At 40.2% G+C, this 25,331-nt stretch overlaps 1 protein-coding gene across 1 annotated transcript in view; it reads left to right on the forward strand.

Annotated features, from left to right (window-relative positions):
- The first annotated feature begins 3,128 nt into the window (after positions 1 to 3,128).
- Positions 3,129 to 25,331, forward strand: part of AGPAT5 (1-acylglycerol-3-phosphate O-acyltransferase 5) — a 56,223-nt gene continuing 34,020 nt past the window's right edge. The window contains exons 1-4 of the mRNA XM_042893443.1: positions 3,129 to 3,585; positions 17,963 to 18,032; positions 18,236 to 18,351; positions 23,604 to 23,693. Coding sequence (XP_042749377.1) covers positions 3,367 to 3,585; positions 17,963 to 18,032; positions 18,236 to 18,351; positions 23,604 to 23,693 — 495 coding nt within the window. The 5' untranslated portion in view covers positions 3,129 to 3,366. The remainder of the gene's footprint in view (positions 3,586 to 17,962; positions 18,033 to 18,235; positions 18,352 to 23,603; positions 23,694 to 25,331) is intronic.

Genomic DNA, 25,331 nt, shown 5'->3' on the forward strand with positions numbered 1-25,331 from the left:
ATCTGGCTTTGCTCAGTCTAATTGATAATTAGAATGAGTGGGTGACAGAATTGTGAAACACCATCATGGGATTAGCAGCATGAGAAAATCCCTTAGCATTCTGAGTCAGTACTTAGAGGCACAGTTTATGGCTCCTTCTCAAGGCACAGTTTCAGGCATTTTTTACTATAAAATGAAATTCTGATGTTTTTCCAGAGTTTTGTGAGTTTGGACAGTTTAGAGGTAGCAACCACTGGCAGAAGAACCTATTGTTAGTTCACACAAAACTAAATTCACAGCGAACAGGTTCAGATCCTTGGGTATGGCAGATGCATACCTGTTTCCAAAATTACAGTCTTGTTTACTCATATTTCAATATTGTGGTAGAGAAGAAAATGAAATACCTTAACAGAAAAGGAGCCCTATTATGCTGAAAGCAAAATGCCTAGGAATTAAGTCACCTGGTAGATTGTCATTACAGTTAAGGAAGGTGTAATTAGGGCCTATGCTTTCAGAGGAGTAAAAATTGAAAACTGGAGAGAGGGCCAGAGCATTTTTCAGATTTTGTTCCCATAGTCTAGAATGTTCAATAGACCAATATTCAAATTCCCATGGCTCAATTCAGAATGATCTAGGATAAAAAGTGCCTATGAATTAAGAGAAGCAAGGAAGAAGGCAGCATTTCACATCTAATTACTGTGGCATATCAGTTTCTTGAACTGAAAAGTTAGGGTTTCATTCAGTTATAGACATTTCAACACCATATTATGGTATCATATTGATATAACTATACTAGGAAATGAAAAGAAGTGCTAATCCTTAGTGCAAGGGACTGTATATCTTCCATGTGACTAAAAAGTTAAAACAGTGCCCTTTACCTACACGTTTGACAATACAGACTTAAAAATGAAACTGTTAAAATAACCTCTTAAAAATAACAAATGACCAAAAGCAAAAATAAATTGTGCGTGTGCGTGTGCATGTCTGCTTGGTGTGGGATGATGGCAGATTAAGAAAACGAAGAAGTGTCACATGAAAAAAATAAATCAAAAAAAAAGAAAAAAAGAAAGAGGAGGCATGATATAAACATGCAGAATGCAAAATGCAGCAAAGAAAAATCAGGCAGTCTTATCTGCTCACTGGTAATACAGAAGAAGCAACACTCCAAGGAACCAAGGGGCAACCACTCTAAACCTGTAAAGAATGTCTTTTAATATATAATGAATTCAATGGGTATTGATGCTCAGTTTTATTACTGGACTAAGTCAGACTCAAGATAAGAATACAGAATAGCCATGTATATAAACACACATACAAGAGGGCCTCTAGAATCCTAAATTGAAAGAATATTATTAAGGTTGCAAAGTAATGCACTTAACTATATCAGCAAATGACAGATTAAAACTGCTTGTTTGAGTTCTATGGAATCTGTTACCACGTTCCCACTAGACTTCTAATGCGTTCAGCACACAGAATGTGCATTACTGCTTGCTGAGCTTGGTATTTTATCTCCCATTTTGATCAATGCGTGCCTTCAGTTCTTATCTTATCTTACATGATAGTCAAACCATCCTCCAGCGACAGAATTGTTCATTTCTGCAGATTTTTTTTAATAATATCCAAGTTTTTCAGAAGTATGAGTGAACTTATCTCCACAGTAGTTCTATAAGGAAATACACAATTCTACATATACAGAATCAGATGTCACAAGTTTATTCATTCATACAAATGCTTTTATTCCTTTCACAGTCTCTTCACTATAACACAGATTTTCAGTCTGTTCACTTGAGACTTCAATGTCATATCACAAGCTCACACTCTGCCTTTAAGTTCAGCCAGCTGAATTTCTCCACATTTTCTCAATCCTCCGCCATTTCCCAATTCCAGCTCACATTCTATTTAACAGACTGCTGATCTACATTTTCTACTTTTAACTGCAGTGCAATTAGCCAAGCACACCTAGCTGCCCTGAAACCTAGCCTCTCTGAAGTCTCCTTTGTGAAGCAGCATGTCTGGATCCTCCCAAGCCTGTCCCACCACTCCAGTTGCACAAGAGTGCTTCTTCATGTATACCTCATTGCATCTTCCTGGCCTTAGCTTTACCTGCTCTGTACTGATTTGGACTACCTTCTCCATCCTACATTGTTGTGAATTGCTTTCTCTTCCATGTGGACATGCTGTAGGCAGCACAAAACAGGCTCCTTACTCAATTTTCCATCTAGCCAGTCTAGAATTGCCTGGAATATAACTGATAAGTGCCTGTCAAAAGAGGCCATGATGGGCGAAGTGCCTCTCCTGGTAGTCCTGAGCCAGGGTGGTGCGTTCACTCACTCAGTGGGGACAGAAATGTAAACACTGATGGGGACTGGCAGAACGTCTGTCATCACCTCCTTCTGGAGCAGGGAAAAAAGTGCTTTGTTAGAAATACAAAAGCTATGGAGCATGGAAAATGAGAGATCTCACTGCAGAGAACTTTCAATAAAAAACATCACAAGGTAAACAGCAGCTAAGGACAACAGCGGCCCACCCGAGTCACAGTCTGGCAAAGGGAACAGAATCTTTACACAAGGCACCGAGCACACACTTCTTTTTAAAACGATATCTTTGCAAGCTTCAGGGGAGGGTTTTTGTACAAAACAAGGAGTAAGTACTTCTCCATGTACTCAGATTTCATACTAAACTTCCTCTTAGAGAACACACAGCAGCTTTCTACAGGACCTATCGCATTTTTGCATTTTCAGGGCTGCTGCTACAGGGTTACCATGCGGCCCGAGCTGCAACGTGAGGGCAGAGATGCATAAGGGCTGTCCGTGTGCTCGGAACTGGTGGAAGCGACACATCTCCTGTTCTTAGTGCTGCACCAGCAGAAACCGAGAGGGTGAAAAAACCAAGCTGGCTTCAATTACACCATGCCGCGTTTAAACGTGCGCTCCTTGCAGGTGACGGAGCGCCTCACTGCACCACCGGACACGCCTCCAGCACAGCTTCCGCGGCGCGGGGCTGCCGCAACCACCTCAGAGATCCACGGTCGGGGCTGCCAGACGCCCTCAGCACCCGCTCAGAACCGCCCCGCGCCCGCCCGGCCCGGAAGTTCCCCGCAGGCGGCGAGGGGCCGCCTTCCTGCCGGCGCGGCTCCTCCCCCGGCCGGGCAATATGGTGGCGGAGGCGGCGTTCGGGGAGCCGTGAGCCGGTGCCCGCTCCGCGCCTCCCTGCTTGGGGCGGCCGCTACTGCTGCTTTCCCCCTCCGCCCACCGGCTCTGCTCTGCCCTGCTCTGCCCTGCTCTGCCCTACCCAGCGCGTTGGCGATGGGGCCGGCGGGCCCGGCGGGCCGTGTCTGAGCGCGCTGCCCATGTGGGTGTCCCGGTGAGGCCGGGAGCGAGCGGGAAGATGCTGCTGTCGTTGGTGCTGCACACATACTCCATGCGTTACTTCCTGCCCGCCGCCGTCATGATGGGCACGGCGCCCACCTACGTGCTGGCCTGGGGCGCCTGGCGCCTGCTCTCCGCCGTCCTCCCCGCCCGCTTCTACCGCGAGGTGGACGACCGTCTGTACACCATCTACCAGAGCATGGTGCTCTTCTTCTTCGAGAACTACGCGGGCGTGCAGGTGAGCCGGTGGCGCGGCGCGGGGCTTCCCCACGGCGGCCGGTGGGGAGCGGCGGGAGATAGCGCTGAGCCCGCCCCGTTCCCCGGGTGTCCCGGGCTGCCCCCGCCCCCGGAGCTGCGCCCGGCGTGGGGAGGCAGCGGGCTGCTGCTGTGTGCAGGTGCGGGCTTCGGCCCTTCCCTGCCCACGTTAACGCTCGGAGGGCAGAGGCTCTGGGTGTGCCAAGAAGAGTCGTGCCCGTGTCCCGCCTCTTCCCTAGCGATGCTTTTCGCCGAGTCTCGGTGATGTGTTCGTTTTACAGGTTGGAAGCTGAAGGAACGTGACACCAGTCATGCGCTGTCAGTGTTCGGCTGGCAGCCTTGTTGCACGCTTGAACCATGCGGCCTGCTTTGCGCATCCACGGTGCTACGTTGGTAGTGGATAAAAATGTAACTGACTGCAATTGCACTTCGTCCATCTACATTACATTACTACACCTTCCCACTTCTGTCATAGTTTACCTGCTGTCGGGTTTAGGCCTTTGTTTTTGGCTCAGCCATGGGCTGTGGTTATTCAGTACCTCAGAAAGCAGAACAAGAAGGTTGAGGTCTAGAAGGCAGAGCTGGCAGTCTGTCCTGCCTTACCAGAGAGTTTGGGTGCAAGTAATAATGCTGCGCTTCACCATTTTCTCATCGCATGTTAAATGGTTGTAAGAACTTTATATTTGTTTGAAATTTGTAAAGCAAATAAAGAGATTTCTAATTCAGCATTCAAAGAACGGTTTTAAGCAAATGATGGGTGTTTCCTGAGCCTCAGTCTGGCTGAGTATATTGAAATCTATATTAGTGTCAGCTTCTTGGAAGTCAAGAATAACAAGCATTTCCATGTTGATTGGCAAGTTACAGAGCTAGTGTAAATAGGTCCCTGATATTTGCAGCTTAATTATTCATCTCCTGTTTTATTATATGTTTATTTCAAAATCAGGCTCAGCCTCTGCTAATTTCTGCTCCTGAGCTGCAGCTGTAGGCCTGTTTAATAACAGCTCTCATGGAAACCCACAAAGGCAGCTGGAGAGAGCGCAAAATGGCACACTGACATCAGATTGAATGGAAAGAGTACAAAAGGAAATGAAGTCTTCTCTTAGCCTTCATTAGTTACTGATTGACTCAGCTTGTAGCTCGTGACACCTCACTCTTTCATCTTGTCCAAATCAGTTAACTTGTGATAAAAAAAAAAAAAAAATCCACACACACAACAGTAATTCACAGGTGAAGTACTTGGTGTTTTATCTCCCTTATTTTCTATCTTTATTGCAGGCATTTTGATGTATAGTAATGCACATCAGTAATTAGCTGCTGAAAGTCGCAGTACAGTAGTCTAATTCAACCTCTTGAAAGATGAGGGAGCAGAAAATGAAGATATAAACTGTAACAGGAAAATTATTCAGGTTTTCTACAAAGAATGTGCACACAGTAGCAGCCACTTAGAACTTCTGATAAAAGATGCCTGTCATGTTAAAGTATAGAAAGGACATTGACAGCCAAAATAGACAAAAAGGCCTCCGTTGTCTGCCTGTCTTTGGTTACATGAATAAAACTTGGTTCATGAAAAAGAAAGGGGGGGTCTAGTACAGGTGATCAGTTAGAGCAGTGTGAAAGTAGAGGTGCTTTGTCAGTGAATGGCGGATGATCTTGGGAAAGATAAAATGGTACAGGCAGTGCTGAAAACAGAGCAGGGCCCACAAAACCAGTTCAGCATATGTCATCTGTTAAGATAGTAACCGAGACTCAGAGCTAAATAAAAACATGAAAAGCACGATATGTTTACGGAGAGGTAGGAGGGAGAATCCTTAAGAGTTGTTTCATTTAATTGGGAGTATCGCCCATTTGCTTAAGGAAGAGAAAGAGAGTGTCCTTCCAGACTTGCTCATGCAAAAGCTGAACTTGTTTAACTTGAAACTCACAGTGGAAAGTTAAGTGTGTGCCTGAGTATTTGAGGTTGGGATAGTAACCCAAGAGCTGTTTTAAAGCATTTAATTGGATGCAGAAGTGTAGCATCATTAAATGCAATCTCCCCTTCAGAACATAAGAATATTATGTCATGTACCTTCGTAAAAACCGCTGTGATGTGTTACCAGGATTAAGACATCATAGTCTTAATAGAAAGCTTAGCATTCTTTGGCTTGTTATGTTTAGTCCATTTGTAATTTTTCAGTGCTGTATAAGGCTGTTATGAATATTTAAGATTTCTTGTCTTCAAATAATTGCTAAATAAGTTGCAAACAAGTGCTAATAGGCCAAAAGTTGGTTTGAATCTTGAACATGGATTACTTTTATACTGAATGAAATAGCTGCATATCTTGATTTATTTTTTTTAATCTTATTTATTAGGGAACAAAGTTTCTGTGCACCAACAGCTTTTAGCCCATAAAGTCTTTCCCTCACAACCGTATGCACGAGGACTTTGTTCTTCTTTTGTTCTCCTTGACTTGGGTGTTTTTAGCTAAGTTTATTAAACCAGAAATTCCAGTTGGTGTTAGGAAGACTTCTTATCTTCATAGCAAACACTTCAGCTTGAAATGTAGCTAGATAAGATGATGCTTTGAACTGCAGGACAGGAAGCCTTGAAAGAGTAACGATTTCCCTTTCTCTTAAGTATTTGACCTGAGATCTAAAATAAATACAGAGCTGTAATTGTGGACTAGTACTGAGTATTTACATTGTAAAGAATGGCACATGAAATAAGTTGTGAGGTCTGTGCTTTTGTTTGTATTTTTTTAATTTTCTTATACTGTAAATACTTTCCTATCTTAAATTTTTAGTCAGCTCTGCTAATTTGTTTCCACCAAAAGGATTTGTTTTTCAAAACCTAAGTAGAACTTGAGCTAAGAGGGGGTTGGTATAGGTTTTCCAGTAATATTAGAATTCTGTAAGTGCATTAATGAAAACAATCATATTGCAAGGACATCATGCAAGATTTGGCTTTAGAGAGTTGAAGAACCAGTATTAAAAGTACAAAAAAAAAAAAAAGAGTAAGCCAGGACCTGCCAGTCCTATAAATTAGGTAAACTGGACAAAAAAATGTTATGACTATAAAGTGAGAAATCCTACTCTGTTCTGTAGATTTGTTGGTGCAATTGCAGCTTGGCAAATATCCATGAATTTTATTAAGGAGCTATAAATATATAAAATTCATCTACGTGTGGCACTGTGACAGTACTCTTCAAACAGTCTCCAGGATTATAAAGTCATGGCAAAGCAAAACTGTAAAGATGGTCCATTGAAAAGTGGAGCAGGGAGCAGCTATGTTGAATCTCACCTGTCCTGCTGGAAGCTGCAGAAGGTGCTACTATACACTTTTCTGGGAAGGATATATATGAAATGCCTGAATTCAGTGTGAAGTGAGTAGAAGCTAGAGTTAGAGTGAAGAGTGTTGATTTGATCAGCAATGTGGCAAAGCAGTCATTGATGCAAACAGGTGCAGTTCCTGTGCTTTGTAGAACTTGCATTTGCTTGTGGTAGCTGTAGGTTTGGCCCCAAGTTTCCAAGTCATCCTGTAGCATGTGAACAGTGTGATTGACTGCTTTTGTCTTTGCTGCTTTAGGGGAGTTCAGATTCCTGCATTCAGACAGCACAGACAATAAACAATCACATCTTAGCATGGAATTTGGAAACTGAAATAACTGAGAATGTGCCTTTGGTTAGGATGTTTGAAGGGCTGAAAGGACGAATAATTCAGCATGATGAATGGTGTCATCTCCCTACCACTCTTAGCATCTTATCCCAGTTGTTGTCAGGGTGATGAAATTAATGCCTATTGTGTTTGTGCGCATGTTTCAGGTCAGCTGAGGACTAAATGTTCTTCAGTTTTTTTTGTTGTAATTGTGTTTGTTATTTTGTATGGAGTGATGGTGAAGAAATAATAAAGAAATCATCACTTGGTCCTGCTTCCTAAAGGATCATTTCCCATCTGAAAGATTTGACAATTGAACAAAATCCATGACTGAATTAACGTGCGTGGATTTTGTTCAGTGCTTGTGTCAGCTCTCTTGCCCTACCCCCACTTCCTTCTGAACAGGAATTTTTGAAAGTGGTGCTTTCGTTAAAGGCGTCATGAAATTCTGTTTTTCCTTGTCAGCACAGGACTCTGCAAGGGCTGTTGGAATCAAATGCAACCTCAGTGTTGTTTTGCAGAGCTGTGATGTTTCTAACAATGATTTAAAAAAAAAAACAAACATTTGAGATCCCAGGTAAGCAACGAAACACACTTCCTAGGTTCATATTGAAGCTTGTACTGCCATGTTTCAGCAAGATTGGAAACTACTTAGGATTTGAGCCATACTAAAACTTCGCAGAGACACTGTACTACTGAACTGTTGACTGTGCTATCCTGCAAAGTAGAGCCTGGGCTCTGTGCTTGGCTTCCTGAGAGGTCTGTGAGGAGAGCTCAGTGCAAAAGGTGAGGATAGAGATGCTCACTATTACAGCCTTCTGTTTAGAAGTGAGAGTTAGGAGGCCTGTGTTGGTCTTTATTCCCAGGGCAGCATCTTTGCTGGTGAGACAGCTTTGTTGAAGAGGGAAAAAGTTCCTTTTCTAATTGCTTTCTGTCCAGAGATGTGACAGGGGCTGAGTGCCCTCAGGATGAACACCTGGGCAAATGCTTCAACCAGAAAGTTAGAAGGAAATGCTGCTTCTCATCCTTCCATGATTGTGTTTGCAAAGAAGGTGCCTGTAGCTGCGCTTCATCGTTCTTTAGCCTTATTCTGTAGATGTGTGTGTGAGGTCTGAGCTCTCCCCCCTGGAGCTGGCCTCACAGCTTGGAGGATGGGGGAGTGAATAGTGAGAGGTGCTGGAGCTGGGAGGCACATTGCTGCAGGTAAGGCAAGCCCCAAGGGCAGGAGGAGCAGCTTGGGGGGGCTTACATCTTCTCTTTTAGTCCTGCTCTGTGCTTGGCTTATGGACAGCAGCAGCTCTTGTAGGTGATACAGGCACGATGTGAAGCTGTTAGCTCTTGGGGGAGGCATGTTGAGGGGTAAGGGTAATTGTAAGCTATCGTTTGTCTAAGGGTAGAAGTAATGAAATAAATCCAGGGAATGTGATGAACACTTGGAGATTGGTGCTGAGCTAAGAGAGAAACTGAGAATGTAATCAATCATTTTTGTGTGGTAAACTTCAGAAAGAAGCCCTGCTCTTTGCAATGAAATTTTCTTGCTGTGGTGCTGGCTCTGTGAAGACAGCTTGCTCTGGCTCATCTCATTAGAGATTTCAGACAGCAGCTCTCACCAGGTGTGCGTGTCTTTTATAGTATTACAACAAAGTCCTGTGTGCTGTAGTAGAAGAAATTAAATGATACCTGCTAAGCCTAAGGGATTCTGCCTTCACACTGAAATGGATATCTAATTTTAGACTCTTACATTCAGCTGTGGTGTGAGGCAACAAAAATAGATACATGAGGTACGTAAGCTTTGCGCTCGTTCTTTTTTAGATTTCAATGAAGATATATTTGCATATATCTTAATTTTTGTTCTGACTGCCTTTGGTTACTGCCGTGAAGGTGAAAATCCATCGTGACACCGGTTCTTTTGGACATCATCTGGGATTGTCATATGCTGCAGCTTCTGGCACAGGGACAATCTGGAGAGAATGTAATGTGGGGATATAGCATGGTCTTTGCTGTTTCTGCTCTCCATCCCACCCTCTGATATTTGAATAGCAGTTTTTGTTTACTCTTTCATTAGCTGCTTTAGAAACAAGTTGTCAGTTACCTGCACCAAAACTACTGCTGTCTGGGTTCGTAATTCAGAAGTTTTATGTGGAGGTTTGCCTGACATTTATTTTCTAACTGACAAATCACAACTGAACCTGAATTTTATGTCAGCCTTACCTAATACTGTCTTTGATTTAAAACTAATATCATAAAATCATAGAATGGTTTGGTTTGGAAGGGACCTTGAAGACCATCTAGTTCCAATCCCCTGCTATAGGCAGGGACACCTCCCATAGACCAGGTTGCTCACAGCTTCATCCAGCCTGGCCTTGAGTGCTTCTGGGGAGAGGGCATCCACATCTTCTCTGGGCAACTTGTTCCAGTGTCTCACTTCCCTCACACTACAGAATTTTGTACTGATATCTAGTCTAAATCTATCCTCTTCCAGTTTAAAGCCGCTTCCCCTCATTCTGCTGTGTATATTTACATTTTAAAAACAGCAATGTATACCTCAGAAAATCCTAAAAAAATAATAATAAAAAAATATCAGTGTTTGTCAGGTATGAAGAGGAGTCAAAGGATAGGGGTTGAAAGCACTTACGAAGTTCAGATTCCAAGTATTTAGCCACTGAGTTTTACAACCTCGTAGTTTGACTTCTAAATTTTCTGTTAAGATATTCAAATTAAAATGTGTTTAGCCTTATAGTGTATTCAGTTCTTAATGTAAGTTGTGCAAGTCTTGCCTGATTTGTTACCTCTGCAAGTACAATTGTTATTTATCACATTAAAAAAAGAAAAAGCATTTTTAAACTTATACATATAACTCACACATTTTTCTCTTTTTGTGGTTAACGATGTTTTGGTGGTCCATGGAGTTCTTGATGTACATTTTTCTTTTCTTTGTTCCATGTTCTTTCCTTCTTCTTGCATAACACATCCAGATATTTTACATAAGGGTGATTGTTAATTGAGAAGTTTTTCTCCTGCTGCTGTACCATCAGACTTGCGAAGAGAAGGTTCTATTCCTAGTTAAATGTTTGACTCCAGTTATTGCAGTCTATTTACTTCAGGCTTACAGAGCATCTCTTTTTTTTTTTCTTCAGTTTTAGTTGTATTAGATAAAGTAGGCTCAGATGTCAAAGATTTTGATGTTACAGTTATGAGGAAGCATAACTACTCTGGGGAAATGTATTCTTTAATCTTTGTTCTGTCAGTTTGAATTTATGCTCTGAAGAGATTTGGGATGAAAAACGGAAATTATTTTCTTCTTTCTTCATTTCATATCTGTCACTTGCTACTTGTCATCTGCCCTGTTGCAGTTAGCTCCTCAGTGTGAGACTAGAAAACTGTATGCTTCGTGCTAGTTTGATGTCTTTCTTTTTTTGCTTCGGTTGTGAAACTCCCTATGATTTTGTTGAGCTCCTGTATTTAAGCAGGTACCTAAACGTGAAGAAAAACAGCATGACTTCCAACTGTACTGTGGTAGTTAGAGTCTTGTTTTCCTCTTGAGTTTGAAGACTTGGTCCCATTTTCTGAAGCTACTTGGCAATCTGGAGGGCATGCACGTTCCTCTTGCATAAGCAAACATGATGCACAGTACTGAGCGAGGTGCAGGTGAACTTGCTCATTTCTGTGCTGTGGTGGTGCAGGAAGGTACGACAGGGATGTTAACTTCAGGTTTTCTTGAAGCTGACTCAAGTTTGCTGTATTTGAGTCTCTTCTTAGAAGCCCATTGTGCTTAAATTCTAAATACGTACTGAAAAAATGTATGGAAGGGGTTATTCCAATGGAAGTGGAGATTTCTTCATCTTCCTCTTCCCTGTGTGTGTGGACTTGCTGATAATGTTGTACCAGTTCAGTCTGTACTTGGCGTGCTCGCTTGTACAAATCTTACAGGTAAGGATTTAATGAACTCTTCCTTGGAGTCCTTCACGGTTAAAAGCCATTTTGGAACTCATTATTAAGAGCTCTAGCTGGAGGAACACTGAATAACATCACAACACAAGGTTGCTTGCTTCTTGCTGGTGCAAGATGCCACAGGATTAAGTTTTCAGAATATGTGCTGTAACTTTTTTAATTGTGGGGGCGAAGACATTACCTATTTTCTACTACAGAAGAGTAGCAACATGAACAATAGTTACATTGAATGTGGGTCATTTTTTCCTTTCTTCAAAGGAAATGACAAAAATCTGAGGAAAAAATCTTCAGAGATGCCTAAGGATTGTATGGGAATGTCATTCTCTTATAATGAAGCACATGAAACTTCTTTCCACTCTTGTGCTGGAAGGCATGTGCAGGCTTTGCATCATACTGAGGTGCCAGATGTTAAAAAAAACCCTTCTGTGAAAATCTCAGTTTATAAATAATCTCTTTTCACATCACATATGTTATATGTATCTGAAATATGTGCAGTACTTGTTTAAAGAAACAAGAGCACTTTCAAATGGTATTGAATGTATGCTGGAAGGGCTGGGAACCTCGAAAACAGTTTGAGCCCTTTTTTTTTTTCTATTTAAAAAAATAAAAAGGAAGAAATGATGGTGCTCTCTTCAGCTTAATGAGTTTATGAGCACAGGCTGTACCGATGCACTGTAGCAGTTCAGTTCTTTCTACATACACTTCTTTGAAAAGCTGCATTTAGCAGTGTGTTTTCAGAAAAGAGAATCCCCCGTCCTCAGATGAACCTTTTGAAAGCACTGAGCGCTGTGTTAGGGCAGGATGGGATTTAAGATCTGCATCTGTTTTCAGTGGCCTATATCCTGGCAATTCAAAGCTGGCAGGCTCAGTAGTGCGGTGTTGTGAATCCCATTCTGCAGCACTGAGCTACGCCAGAAGCCAAGAGCTTCCACTTCTGGGTTATGTTCCATATCTGAATCTATGTAGCTGAGAATCGTTGTTTAACTAAATACAAACTGAAATTGCCCCGGCATATTTTGTGTTGTGACAACTTGTTCCCTCCGAAATTAGGCTTTTGATCAGATTGGAAATAAATCTGTGAATAAAATTGTCGTGTTCTGTTGTAAATCACTGTAGGAGGATTTGAGAAGGGCTATAAAAACAGGCAGGTAATGCTAGAGGTCTTTAATGTCTCGGTCCTCTGTGTAGCATATGTAAAAGATCCAGGCAAGCAGGAATTACTAACAAAACTAGTCCAGTTAAATGAATGATAGTGCTCATCTATAATAAATGCCTCTTTCATCTTGCAGAACAGTGGGGTTTTTTTCCTATGTTGGAATGAGTGTGTTAGTTATTGCCATTGCATAATTTACTGTGGTGCAGTGGTGGCAGTGAAACTACCAACTACTGACTGACTACAGTGAAAGTTAAGTAACTTACTGTATAACCAACTAGAAAATTAGAGGACTTACTTCTTATAACCTAGTTATTTGAAAGTCGTTTTTTCTGTCCAAATACAAAGTAGTAGAATGCACTCGATTATGAAGTTTTACTTCTTGATTACTAATTTATTAAAAATATTAAATGTTTTCATGGTTTGAATCGTGCAATCATCAAGATTGGAAAAGAGGTCATCTAGTCCAGCTGTCCACCTACCACCAATATTTCCCCGCCTGGTTTGGTGCTGAGCCTGAACAGTTGACCTTGGACTTGTGCAATTTTATGTTAAGATAGTCTCTTTGACTAAAGAGCTTATGAGGTGTAGCAATAATATAATTCCTGAAAAACTGTGTGTGATCTAAAAGGATTTTTAAGAAAAATATTATTTAAAAGTAATTTTGCAGTATTATGAGGCTGTAAAATGCTGGAACCATCCTGTTTGCTGCTTGGGGGAAGTTTTGTATCTTTCTGGTATAGAAAAGTGAGATGTGGATTTGTTAAATGAAAATAAAAGTGCTTACCTGTCTCCTGTGAAGAAAGATAACCATTTTTAAGTACTTGCAGTAAAGCATCTGGAAACTTGTGAAATCTGTGGCATCAAGCAGGGGCCCCTAGTTGTGTCCTGCCTTGAGCCTGCTCCTTGTCAGGCAGGACAAATAGATTCTGTGCTCTGAGATACTTTGTTGAGAAGCTCAGAACAACTGGTTGTGTCACCAGACAGCATTTTAGGAGAACTGGGAATTTAAACAACTTCCCATGTGATACCTGTAGTATTGGAATTCACGTACTGTTACAGTAGCTCTCTTACCACAGCAGCAATGCTGCAGAAGTCAGCTTGTCCAGGGTTATGCATTGACTTCAGAGCCATATCTAGCGGTTCCTTAGGAGGTATGTTGATTCAAACTCCTCCCTTTCACCACAGAATTATTTCCAGTCTCTTTGCCAAAAAGATGCAAAATGCATCCTAGGATACCAATTATTTTAATAAGCACTCCAGTTGTAGCAGTGCACAGCTAACAAAGAAGCTCTTGTTCTGAAGAGCTTGCAGTCCAAGTTATAAAAGTAGTCTGGCAGAAACAGGGAAGTGGAGAGAAGTGCATGTTTTAAGGAGAGCAAAGCTGAATGCATAAAGTGTATATGATTGTTTTAAATGAAGTGTTGGATTTATTTCTGCAGTCTTCTGTTTCTCTTGTCTTCCTCCAGGAAAGGGAAAGAATGTTTTGTTACTGTATCTCTGCTTTTATTCATCTCTCCAGTTGCTGTTGCCTTTGCACTTGAAGCTAACTTTTCTCCTGTTCTAAACGCTCCACCTTTTTTGCTGCCATGTGCTCCAGTGCACATCCCTTCTGTTACTGAAAAAATAGTGAAGAAGTGAGTGTTATTCCACAGTTCATACCTGGTTTCTATGAACAGGGAGAAAGGGAGGGTGGAGGGGAGCTGATGGGACATCACAGGAGATGGCTTGTGCTTTTACCACCAGTAGCCAGCTGTGTTGCCTTCCTGCCACTGAAGCAGAGGTGCCAGGTCTGTGTGTAGGTCAGCTCCTGAGCTGCTCACATGACTGACCACATCCAGTTATCATATTAAGGTAATCTCTCTGCTAGGAGTTTCTTGTGGTCACCAGTTGGCCTGCATGCAGGACTTTTGATAGTGTGATTACTTTTCTTTCTTGAATTAGTTTACCGTGGCCCAGCTGAGCCAATGTAGCAGCTAGGATGTGATTAAATGATTATTTAATTTTCTTTGATGTGTGCAGGCTTCCTAAGCGAGAAATAGAAACCTTATTCAGAGGTGTCCGCCTTGCTGCTGTGAAGCCTTTTGCAAATTACAGTGTGTTTAAGTGCGGCTTCCATGTAGGGCTGCTTTGCATAGCTCTGCGAGCTACCACACTTCTACAGCCTTGGCAGAATAAGTTGCACTGGAAGAAGCAGAAGCTTCCGTGGATGCAGAAGCTGGGTTATCAGATCACCCAGGAGCCCCAATTTGCATGCCTGGATTGGTCTATCACTGAGTTAGTAAGTTTCCTCTGTGGGAGAACTTGTGGCTTTCTCTGCCTTGACACCTCCAAGGTATGCTTTGTGCCTGCTGAGCTTGTGGACAGTAGGGTCCTGGCCCTTCTACAGAAGGGAACACATTAACATCCACTTGCCTTTATCTGAGCCCAGTCTGTGTTGAGTTTGATGGCACTGCTATATAAATGAATGAGAAAGACCCATACCAACAGTAATCATAGACTACAAATCTGCATTTTAACTATTTTCCCTCAAATCTCTGTTCAATTTGGCTTGCTGTGTTGCTCTTCCTTTCAACTTTTTTTCTCTGCTGGACTTCATTGTGCTTTTTTTCCTGCTTTTTTTTTTTTCCTGCTTTTTTAATGAAACAAGAAAGCACCTATTCAAATGAATGGGTGCCTCTCTTGCTTCATTGTGACAGACAGCACGTTTACCTTCTCAGTCTTTCAAACTGATACGTATGTGAAATGTGTATGTATTTATGCTGTTGGCATTTGGAGATCTTGCATAAAATATTTGAGATGCAATGTGTTAGCTTCTCCTGAAACTGGAAGCTGCCTCCCAGCTACATCCTGTGCCTTCTGCCTGATGCTGGCCAGACAGTGTCTGCAAATGTTCCTACTTCCTGCACTTCTTGGAAGACCACTATTATGAACTCTTGAGGTTGCTTCAAAAGGGACATGTGCATAACCTGGCACTGTGAACACTTGTTTTTCCATTTGATAAAGTTCTCAAATGCTTGCCTTCACTGTGTTCCCCAGATACCTTCTGCAGTAGCAGTCTGAAAAGGAATTGGTTACTATTGCACGGTCTGTGGCAGCAGGGAATTCTATGGAGATGTTGCTGCAAGGAGTAGCACAAAGTCAGCTTTTGTTTGTAGACCATGAAGAAGAATATTGTGTTGCATCCTTCAGCTATAATTTTTCTAGGTACTCCGATTTATTTGGATTCACAGAAATTGAAGGCTTGCTCAGAAGGGACTTTTCCCCTGCATGTCCCCAAGCAGATGAATTCTGTGGGCATCATCTGAGAGGGAGAAGGACAACTGTTGTGCAGGATGCAAGACTCTTCATGATTTATTATGGAAACGTTGAGAAAAGCAGCAGCTTCTTAGAAGGAATGTTATATGGCTGCCTGCAGAGCGGGAGTGTCCTATGAGAGCTGAAGAAACCTTGAAGCAATAAGGCTGGATGGTGCCACTCCTATCTGGTTGTAATATATGTCATGTAGTTTGTAGCCCTCATTTCCTGACCATGAACATCAAATCTGTGAATAGCTGTTTGCTGGCTTTTAGTGAGCTGTGGAAACCTTCTCTTGAGATTGCTGAAATGAGTGATGGAGCGGTTAAAGCTATTGCGTTCTCCTAGGCTGAGCCAGTAGGGCAGGCACAATAGATTTTTCAGATTTTCTCACTCCTTCCTTCACTCGGAAGTAAAATATCCTTTCTTGTCTTTCATGAGAACTAATTATAAATAGAGCTTTTCAGTTCTGTACAGTCATATGTCTGTATGTTTTGTCGCAGTTACAAAGTGTTGGTTCATTACATGCAAACATATTTTGGCTGTATGTAGGCTGTATGTTGTACACAGAAATCTACTCACAGTAACAATGAGAGGGTGTTCCTCTGGGATTAAAAAGTGAACTGCATCCAATCCCATTGAAATAAAAAGTAATACAGATTAACTGTTATATTTGGCAGACGCAATCCATTATATTTCTTTTTACTTATGCAGTAGTCACAAGTGAGTGCTTTGAATTGTGGTTCTGATTACAGTGGAATTTGACATTGTACACTAAAAGTAGAAAATTTTAGAAGTTAAGATAATAAATTATGCATTTCAAATCCTGTTTTGTTTTGTTTTCTTCTGTGGAATAGGTCTTAGAGCATCAAGGGCAGATTTTGTTTTCCTCTTGTTCATATTTTCTTACCTTTTATACATCACGGATAGCATTCAGGATCTTTGGTTGTAGTGATCTCTTGTATCAAACCTTTTCCCTTCCTCCAAATTCAAATAAGTCATGTTCTCTTTACTGTACACTGGACAATCTCTTGTTCACATATTTACTGAATGTCTCAATTTGCCAAGATATTGTTTCTTGTCCTAAAAACAAATTTGGTTAACAGTGCAACTGTATTTGCAGATAAGTAACACTGTGAATGTGAACACAGATTTTTGTGGGATGTTTGTATAGTGTTACAATACAAAAAGTTATCTATTTGGTGTAACAGATTAACTGAGATGCAGGCAGATTTTTCAGAGATGCTGTAAGGATGAATATGACATCTAGCGCGCTAAATGATTTTGATCAAGTTCTGAATATTAGATTCATCTTCTTGCTAAAATATCCAGACAGTCCATGCTGTGGAACTGGTGGTGATATGTGGGTAAAGTTTCCAAGTAGTGCTTTTGTTTTGGTGAGTGCTGTCCCATTGAAGAAGAATTTGTCTTTAATACAGCTGATTTCTAGAAACGAAGAATATAGCCTATTAGTATTGGGGGAGTGGGGTGGAAATCTACCTGAAGTGTTACTGATAGAAAAGTCAGCTGAGTTAGATAATGAAAGTATCTGCTTTACTGCTATAGACGTTCCTCATTTCAGAATTGAAATGGTTTCATTCATTTTATATGGGAAATAAACCTGAGTTTATCCTTTTTATAAGCTGTGTGGATTACTAATTCTTGCTTTTAATCACACTCTCAGGAGGTTGTCCCACTAATAGACTTGGGAGAAAAACTGCAAGGTTGAAAAGTGAATCTTAAAGTAATGGAGAAAAACATTACAAAATTATAATAAAACCTGAAGCCCAACTTAAAGATATTCCTATTCTCCTTCCCCCTCCCATCTTGTGATTTTTTTTAATTTTTTTTTTTTGCTTGTTCTTGATGGTTAAAATTGTGGCAAATGGTTGAGATTTTTTTTTTATTTATCTAATTCAGGAGAACTTACAGCTTTAAATTGAACTGAACTCATAACCGTGTGTCTGGATGAAGCATATGCTGTATGTTAGATTTATGAACTTAAACAATGTTTTAATGCATGTCTGAAGGTTGCTTTTACTTTAATTGCATTAGGGATCTTGTGAATGTAAGTTGTCTTCCATGGATCCCATTCTGGGGCTGAATCATAATTACAGAATAAACTTTTTGTGCCCTAATTAATTAATATTAACTTCCTTGTTGATAAATAGATTGTATGCATGATGGATTCTGATAAATTAATGGGATTAATGATGCTAGCTCTCTGTCAGTTTTCTTAGAAAATAGGTAATTACCTCATTCACTCTTATCACTGACTAATACAATGACTATAAACAATAAAATAATGCTTCATTTTTTATTTTTTAGGTAATAATCTATGGGGATTTGCCAAAAAATAAAGAAAATATAATATATTTATCAAATCATCAGTGTACAGGTTTGTATTTTTTCATAACGCTTTTATAAATCTGCTCATCTGTTTGCTGTGTCTCTTTCCAGCCTTGCTTTAATGAGCTTTCCATCAGAACTTCTAGCACATAAGCCTGTAATTATATTTCTTTGTCCAAAATGTGCTTTTTCTTTCATCAGTGGCAGGTACAAGCTAGTTTAACTAAACATTCTTGGCTTTTGTCTTTGCAGTTGACTGGATTATTGCGGACATGTTGGCAATTAGGCAGAATGCACTTGGGCATGTCCGATATGTTTTGAAAGATGGATTAAAGTGGCTTCCGTTGTACGGGTGGTATTTTTCACAGGTAAGCCCATTCACTTCTTCCTTGCTCAGTGTGGGTCAAATATGTATGATGTGTTTATTTTGTGTTGGGAAGATGGAGTTCTGAGCTAACGTTATTTGAATGTGAAAATAGCTCATTTCACTCTGTGTGATTAGATGCGCAGCTGAGTTGAGAGAGTTGTTAAAGAATGAGTTTACTTATAAATAGTTGCTGTGGGCAGCGTTAGTAGCTACAGATATTGCTGTAGAATCTGTTAGTAGCTGTTTCAAAATATTCTAATACTTTGTTCTTTGTTCTTTTTACTATGCTGTTCACTTAGCAGTAAGTGAAAACAGACTTTCTTGGGGTTTTTTTTTTGGTTGGTTGGTTGGTTGTTTTGTTGTTATGCCACAAACTGGGATTTTTAGTGAGCTATTTGTTTTTCAATTGTTTGGTTTTAATACAGTGTAAAAGGGGATCTTAATATAGCTAATGTTGGTGACTGAAAAACCGTTTTGTAGCTGAGAATTTGCTGTATCAAGTAATGTTGTTGTACATCTGTTGTAGTTTTTGTGGAAATAAATAGAAGGCCTTACTTTCAGAGTGACCAACTTATTAGTTTGTAAAGAAAAATGTGAAGAATAGGCAACTTACCCCTCCCTGTTACTGAGGAATGTATTGTTGGTAGTGTTTGACATTTTTAGTCTAAATTCAAAATAGAACAATTTTCCCTTGTAAACTGTATATCAAATATGAAATGCCCAATGTTGGTGTTGTATGCTAGAACAGAGCCAAGCTTGTGCAAATTGGAAGCTATGGTCCCTTTGTTTTTGGCTGTGTGTTCCTGTCTGTCTCAGCACCTTCACTCTTGCATCCATAAGTTGAGCATACAACCACTAGTGGGAAGAGGAAAGGAGGCAGAACAGCCCTTTGTTGGCATCAACTACAGCTGTTATTGATTGACTCATATTTTGCCTCCAATAAACCAGTGCAATTTGGATTGGGTTTAAAGGCTGTTGGAGAGGGGAGGCTCAGATCCATGAACTGCTTAATTTAGTGTGTGTGAAGTAGAAAGTGCCTTAAACAGTTCCTTTCCCAGTAATCAGATGTTGCTTTCATTTGGTGTAGGTGCCTACAGAGGTTCATAGACTTTTGGATCATGTCACCGAAAATGCCCATCTCTAGGGAGTGAACTATCTCACTTTTATTTTAGAGCACAGATACCATTGAGGCTCCTGCTTTCTGTTCAGTGTGTAAGCAGTTCAAGTGTTCCCCAAGGTACCTGTAGATGAGGTTCAATCAATGTTGTTTTCAGCCTGAAAATTGAATGTCTTTGTTGTCCTCTGGATGAGTGCCCTAGGTAATGAGTGAGCTGTAAAGCTAGGCTGAAGCATGCGTGCTTGCTATCCTTTCTTCTAAAATGGTACTGTTTAGAAAAAAAATATGCTGCAGAAAAAAAGTAAAACCATTTGTGATTTATTTTTATTGGTACACAGGTTGCTCTCCCAGTCCCCTAAATAAATACAAAACTTCACACCCTGTTGCCACATCCACCACCTCAATGTATTCACATCCACTGTTTGACCTCTATCAACACTCAGCAAGTGTCAGAGAATGTCAGTGGGTGCCATTGTTTCCACATGGAGGAACTCAGTAACACACCTTTGCTTCATACGCACTTCCATGTCAGACACCGTTTTGTCAGACTGCCCCTCTGCTGCCATCTGTCACTCGGAAACAAAATGTAATGGAACATTGGTGGGAAGGTTCAGCCTCTGCTGCCATGCCTCCAACATCTGCCTCTGACATCATGGGCCAACAGAATAAGATAGAAGGCATTACTTTCTGAGTAGCCCTCATTCTTGTCCCCACCAAGACTCCAGATCTCTGCATTTTGATTCCACTAAAGAGGCAGTGACCAGTCTGCTACGTGCTGTTTCAGTTTGCCTGTAATCATTACGTTGGTGATGATTTAAGTCTGATTAATTAAACTACAGACAGGATATCTATTCCATCTGCTTTCACTAGGTGTCCAAATTTTTTTTTTTCCAAAATTTTGGAAAATGACTATTGCTTTGTGGAATATCCGGTGTTCAGTTTCCTGTCTGCTATACTGACTGTTAAAAGAAGGTTCCTGTGGAAATTAATCCATACACGAGCTACGCTTTAATTAAAAAATAATAAGTAAACCTGTTCAGCTTCATATTCCTCAAAACATACAACTTCTATGAGACGTAGTGATGGATATACTTTTATCTGTATAGATAGGTAGTTAAAAATATATATAAATGTAATTCATTGGCATAAATGGAAGGCTGCTTACTGACAATGGTGATGCATGTGTTTAGGTTACGGATACGGGATGCAGCAGGACTGCAGCACACGCTAATAGGTATTTTTATTGTTTTTATCACACCAAACAGTGCAAAAACATAAAACACTTCCTGCCCTTCCTGTTGATGTTCTGTCAGTGATGTCACTTACACTCCACTAAAAGTTTCCAGAGCCGCGTAATTACGACATGCTCACAGAATTCATATTCCCTGCCTCAGGTAAACATCCTGTTTGGAAATAAACGTGGTCTGGATGTCCAGGAGAGCGAAATTCAGGCACAAAGGAAGTATATTTGTAAACATAATCCATTGTTGACCTAGAGAGGGGCTTTTAAAGTACAGCGGAAAAAAAAATTAAAAACTTAAAAACAATACTTCCAGAAACGTGTTTTGAAAAGCATTCGTATATTTGATCTCTTACTGAAAAGGAAATGCAATACAAATCGGGGAATTTGAGCTGTATACAGTCGCATAACTGACATTCTTCTTTGAAGGCAGATATCTCATAGCAACAAAAAGAAAGGAACTACTTAATTAACCTGTTATGTTCCAAATTTGATTTATTAGGTAGTGAGATTTCATAAAGCTAACTTTATTATTTTTGGATGGACGTAAAATTTGTTTTGCCCTATCTCTCCTCCAAAATGCAGCCAGCTCCTATTCATCTTATGCCACCTGGTGAAGCTGGGACATAACTTTGATAAATATTTTTGATCTCTGAAAGTTTGCTTGACTCTTTGACAGAGGAAGTAGGTCCTTTCTGTTGTTCAGCATCAGCTCACGTACACTTCTGGTTGTTTCTGTACTTTAGCCAATTATTTAGCTAGTGTGACATGTTGCCTCTTTGGCTTTGTATCTCTGTGTGTAGGGAAAGCAACACTTTTCTAGTTGGGTTATGTGCAGTGAGGGTGACCTTACTGTGGGTTATTTGTCTGTTTGTATGTCCAGTGTCTGTATACTTGCATGTACATGGGAAATACAGGTCTATTTCTGAGCAAGAAAGTAGTCTGAGGTGGAGACACTGGGTTTGTCATTGGCGTGATGTCCCTAGGAAACTGTGCAGCAGTAACTTGGCTTCTGCACATTCACTGATCTTAAAATAAGGAGAAGGGGGTTCAGCTGTTTAGTGATTTGCTAAGTAAGGGAAGACTTTGATGAATGAGAGATGACTGTTGTCAGTGCTAGAGATAACTGAGCTGAGTTCACTCAGAGTGGTGACTTGCAGATTACATGGAACTCTTGTACAGTAGATGCTTCATTTCTCATACCACACTGAGTTTGCCCTTCATCAGAGCAGTTGTCATGCTGTCACTTTCTAAAATAAGAGTTCTGTTTCCCTTTACTACTGTCAGATATTAAAAACAGCCTTACATGTGAAGTGTGGAGATAGCACGTGGCTGTGTTTGCTGCACAGCTGATGGAAGGTTTTTCTCTTCACGCTGTAAATCTGTCCGATACTGGTAAATTGCTCATGTGCTGGGGCTGCTGTTGTGCACCATCCTGCTTAAGCCCAGCCTTGGCAGACTGGGCGTTCTGTTCCCTCCATAGTTCTGATCCCCTGCCAACTAGAGCTACACAACAAAGCATTGCAGCTGACCACTGCACCATGGAGAGAGGCACAGACACTAATACAGATTATTAATGTCGGAGTTAATGCACCGTTGAATTGTTCCTTTTCACTGCAGCTTTTGGAGGGCAATATGTCTCATCAAGTATCATTAGCTGAACAGTTGCACAGCCATCACTCCACACCATGAAAAAGCAAAGACCTTCACATAGCCTTCTCTTCTGGCTGTCTCCTCCTAATCCTCCAGCTTTAGTCCTGCCTATTCTGCACAAATTAGTTGATATCTCAACCCAATACCTTCACACACCACAACACTGTAGTTTCTGCAACATACTGTATCTTCTGAAATATTTGATTGAGGTTCAGCTCTTAGAATTTTTATTGTCACCTTTCAATTAGTGGTATATAAAACCACAAATAAACAGCAATTATCTGACAAATCCTAGTGCCAACAGTCAGGGCAGGCAGAGAAGGGTATGTCTGAGTTAGGGAATGAGGTAGAGAATCCCTTAAGAGGATAGCATTTAAAGATGAAATTGTTATTTGGAAGATCTTTTTTCTTGATTTTTTTTTTTTTTTAATTAATTGTATCAGTTGTTAATTTTGAAGCATGTTTGTTTACTATGTGATGTGGCTAGGCTGTATGTAAAGCAAAGGTATGGAAGAGGGGGATATGATGAAGCAGATTTAATTTCTTTATAATACTTGTGTGTGTTTCTGTGCTTTTGTCATCATCCCTTTTCTAAAGTTTTTGTGATAAACTGTGGAACAAGTTATAAAATGAATCTTTTCCAAGAAATGGTCCAACTTCTTGTAGTGGTTGTAAGTTATAATACTTCAATAGAATATTTTCCCTTATTCTGTTTTTATCTTATTAAAGGTTCAGTTCTCTAGTAAAGTACATGAAGACATTTTCATGAGCCATGATAGTTACTTGAGTGCTAATTTTTTGATGTATAGGTGTAATACATGTAACTCCAATATTTGTATTAGTCACTGCTTAAGAGGAGGCACATAACATTGAATTAGTTAGCTTGCAACTACTTGTGAGTGAATTCTGCTGTGTGATTTCCCACGATCTACAAGTTAAGGTGCTTGTCTGTGGACGATTCCATTGCTGTCTTCCAATCAATTATTTAGCACCTCTAAACAAGACACTTCAAACATCTTACAATATTCTTTGTAGAGCTGATCTTTATATAAACAGATTCTGTGAACTTGCTTGCATGCAAATAGAGTTTCAAGTGCTTTCATCCTAGCAGAAATTGTCTTGTGGGCAATTTATAGTGTGAGTCATAAGGGTGAATGTTGCTGTCATCTTATTCGCTCTTTTATTAAATATTCTACGTTAAACTATTTAAATATTTAATCCTTTTCATTTCTTTCTCTGCTAGCATGGAGGAGTCTATGTAAAAAGAAGTGCCAAATTCAATGAAAAAGAAATGAGAGGGAAGTTGCGGGCCCAGATGAAAGCTGAGACTCCGGTAAGATAATACTTTGCTTTCCCCTCCTCTCATCATTTCATTGACCTTTTTAGTGTCATTGGAGAAATGAGCTCATGCTTCATATCCCCCACCTACAAGAGAACAGTCATGGATTTGGGTTTTTTTCTGTATCTCTACAGTTATTTTTTCTGATTAGAGTCAACTCCCTAGTGAAACTGCTGGAAATCAGACTAGTCCTTTTATGAATGATACGAACTTTTTGATTGTGTCTGTAGAGGGCAGGGAGGATTTAGATAAATATTAGAACACTTATTAACTGCTGATGTAACTTCTTTGGCAACCATATCCAATGTTCCCCATGTTTCAAAAGGTAGCATTTTTCTACTGCATTGTTCCTTGTCAGAAACGGGTATTTGTGTAGACTACTAGTTGTTTATCCTTCTGAAAGTCAAGAAGTATTCTTCCCAAATCTTAATTAGTCATCCCCGTGATCAATCCACTGTTGGTGACTATGACATCTTAGAACTGAGCAATTTTGTCCGCTGCACTTGCAGGAAGAAAAAAGTGATCAAAATTGACAAAAACAGTTTGCCATAATTTTCTATTTGAAGAACGATTGCTAGTGCCAAGTGACTTTTCTCATGACTCCCTTTTTGGTTTGTGGCTCAGTGGTTAGAATCAGTGTGTTTCGTTTCCATTACTTGCTGTGCATTAAAATGTTTCTCGCCTTTTTGGCTAGACTTATGAAAACCAACTCAGGCAAGTCTTGATATAGAACAGTTACATTTTCATTTTATATAGAACAATGTGATTGGGACTTTCCACTCCAAATACTAAACCTCTTAAAGCTGAAGCCTGGGTAAAAGGAACATATTGATTGTTGTGAGCTTTATACTCCTTTTTTTTTGGAAATAATGTGTTTGTGTGTGGATGTGTCTGTGTTGAAAAAGTAAACTGTTTTTACACTTACTGACTGCTTTAAATGAGTAAAGCATCCCTGTTGAAGATAGAATGAGTTTGAGTCCTGTCTTGAACTAAGATTTAGCATGAATGTTGGTTTTTTTCTTGTTTGTTTTTAATTAAGTAAATCTATTTCCCATTTTGAGACGCTAAGTTACGGTGGTTGGACATACATTACCACAGCTGAGTTTTTGGCTGACATGAAATGACATCATTTCTGTAGAATTCCACATGTTCCACGTGCTCCTCTCAAGGGGAGAAAGTCTTGCCAGCGCACCAGCAAACAATGTGCATCTTCCGCAGCACAGTGTAACGCGGACAAATAGACTTTTTGTCTTTCTCTAAGCATCTTCCTGTAAAGATGCTGTAATTCTGTACTGGAGCATTTTGTGTTGATAAGGTCCAAATTCTGGTTTCAATCACATTCATAAAATGCTTTCTTTATTAGATTATACCTTTGTGATATTGTACTCTGTAGCTAATAAATTCTTTGTATTTGTTAGTGTCTTTAAAATGTTTTTGCTAGTGGAAAATAGAAATTTAGGTTAGAAAGTAGCTTAAACATATATATATTTTAGCATTACTGTAAGGATGTATGTAGTACTTGCTATTCATTGCGTCTTCATGAAACACTCCTTAGGAGCGTGTAATTTCTTTTATTAGTATGTTTGTTCTTCCTGTTAGCATGCCTCAGTGTATCATCTGGGACTATGTTAG

This window comes from Lagopus leucura, unplaced genomic scaffold (genome assembly GCF_019238085.1).
Source record: "Lagopus leucura isolate 7727_CA_CO unplaced genomic scaffold, USGS_WTPT01 Super-Scaffold_73, whole genome shotgun sequence".
Classification (NCBI taxonomy): domain Eukaryota; kingdom Metazoa; phylum Chordata; class Aves; order Galliformes; family Phasianidae; genus Lagopus; species Lagopus leucura.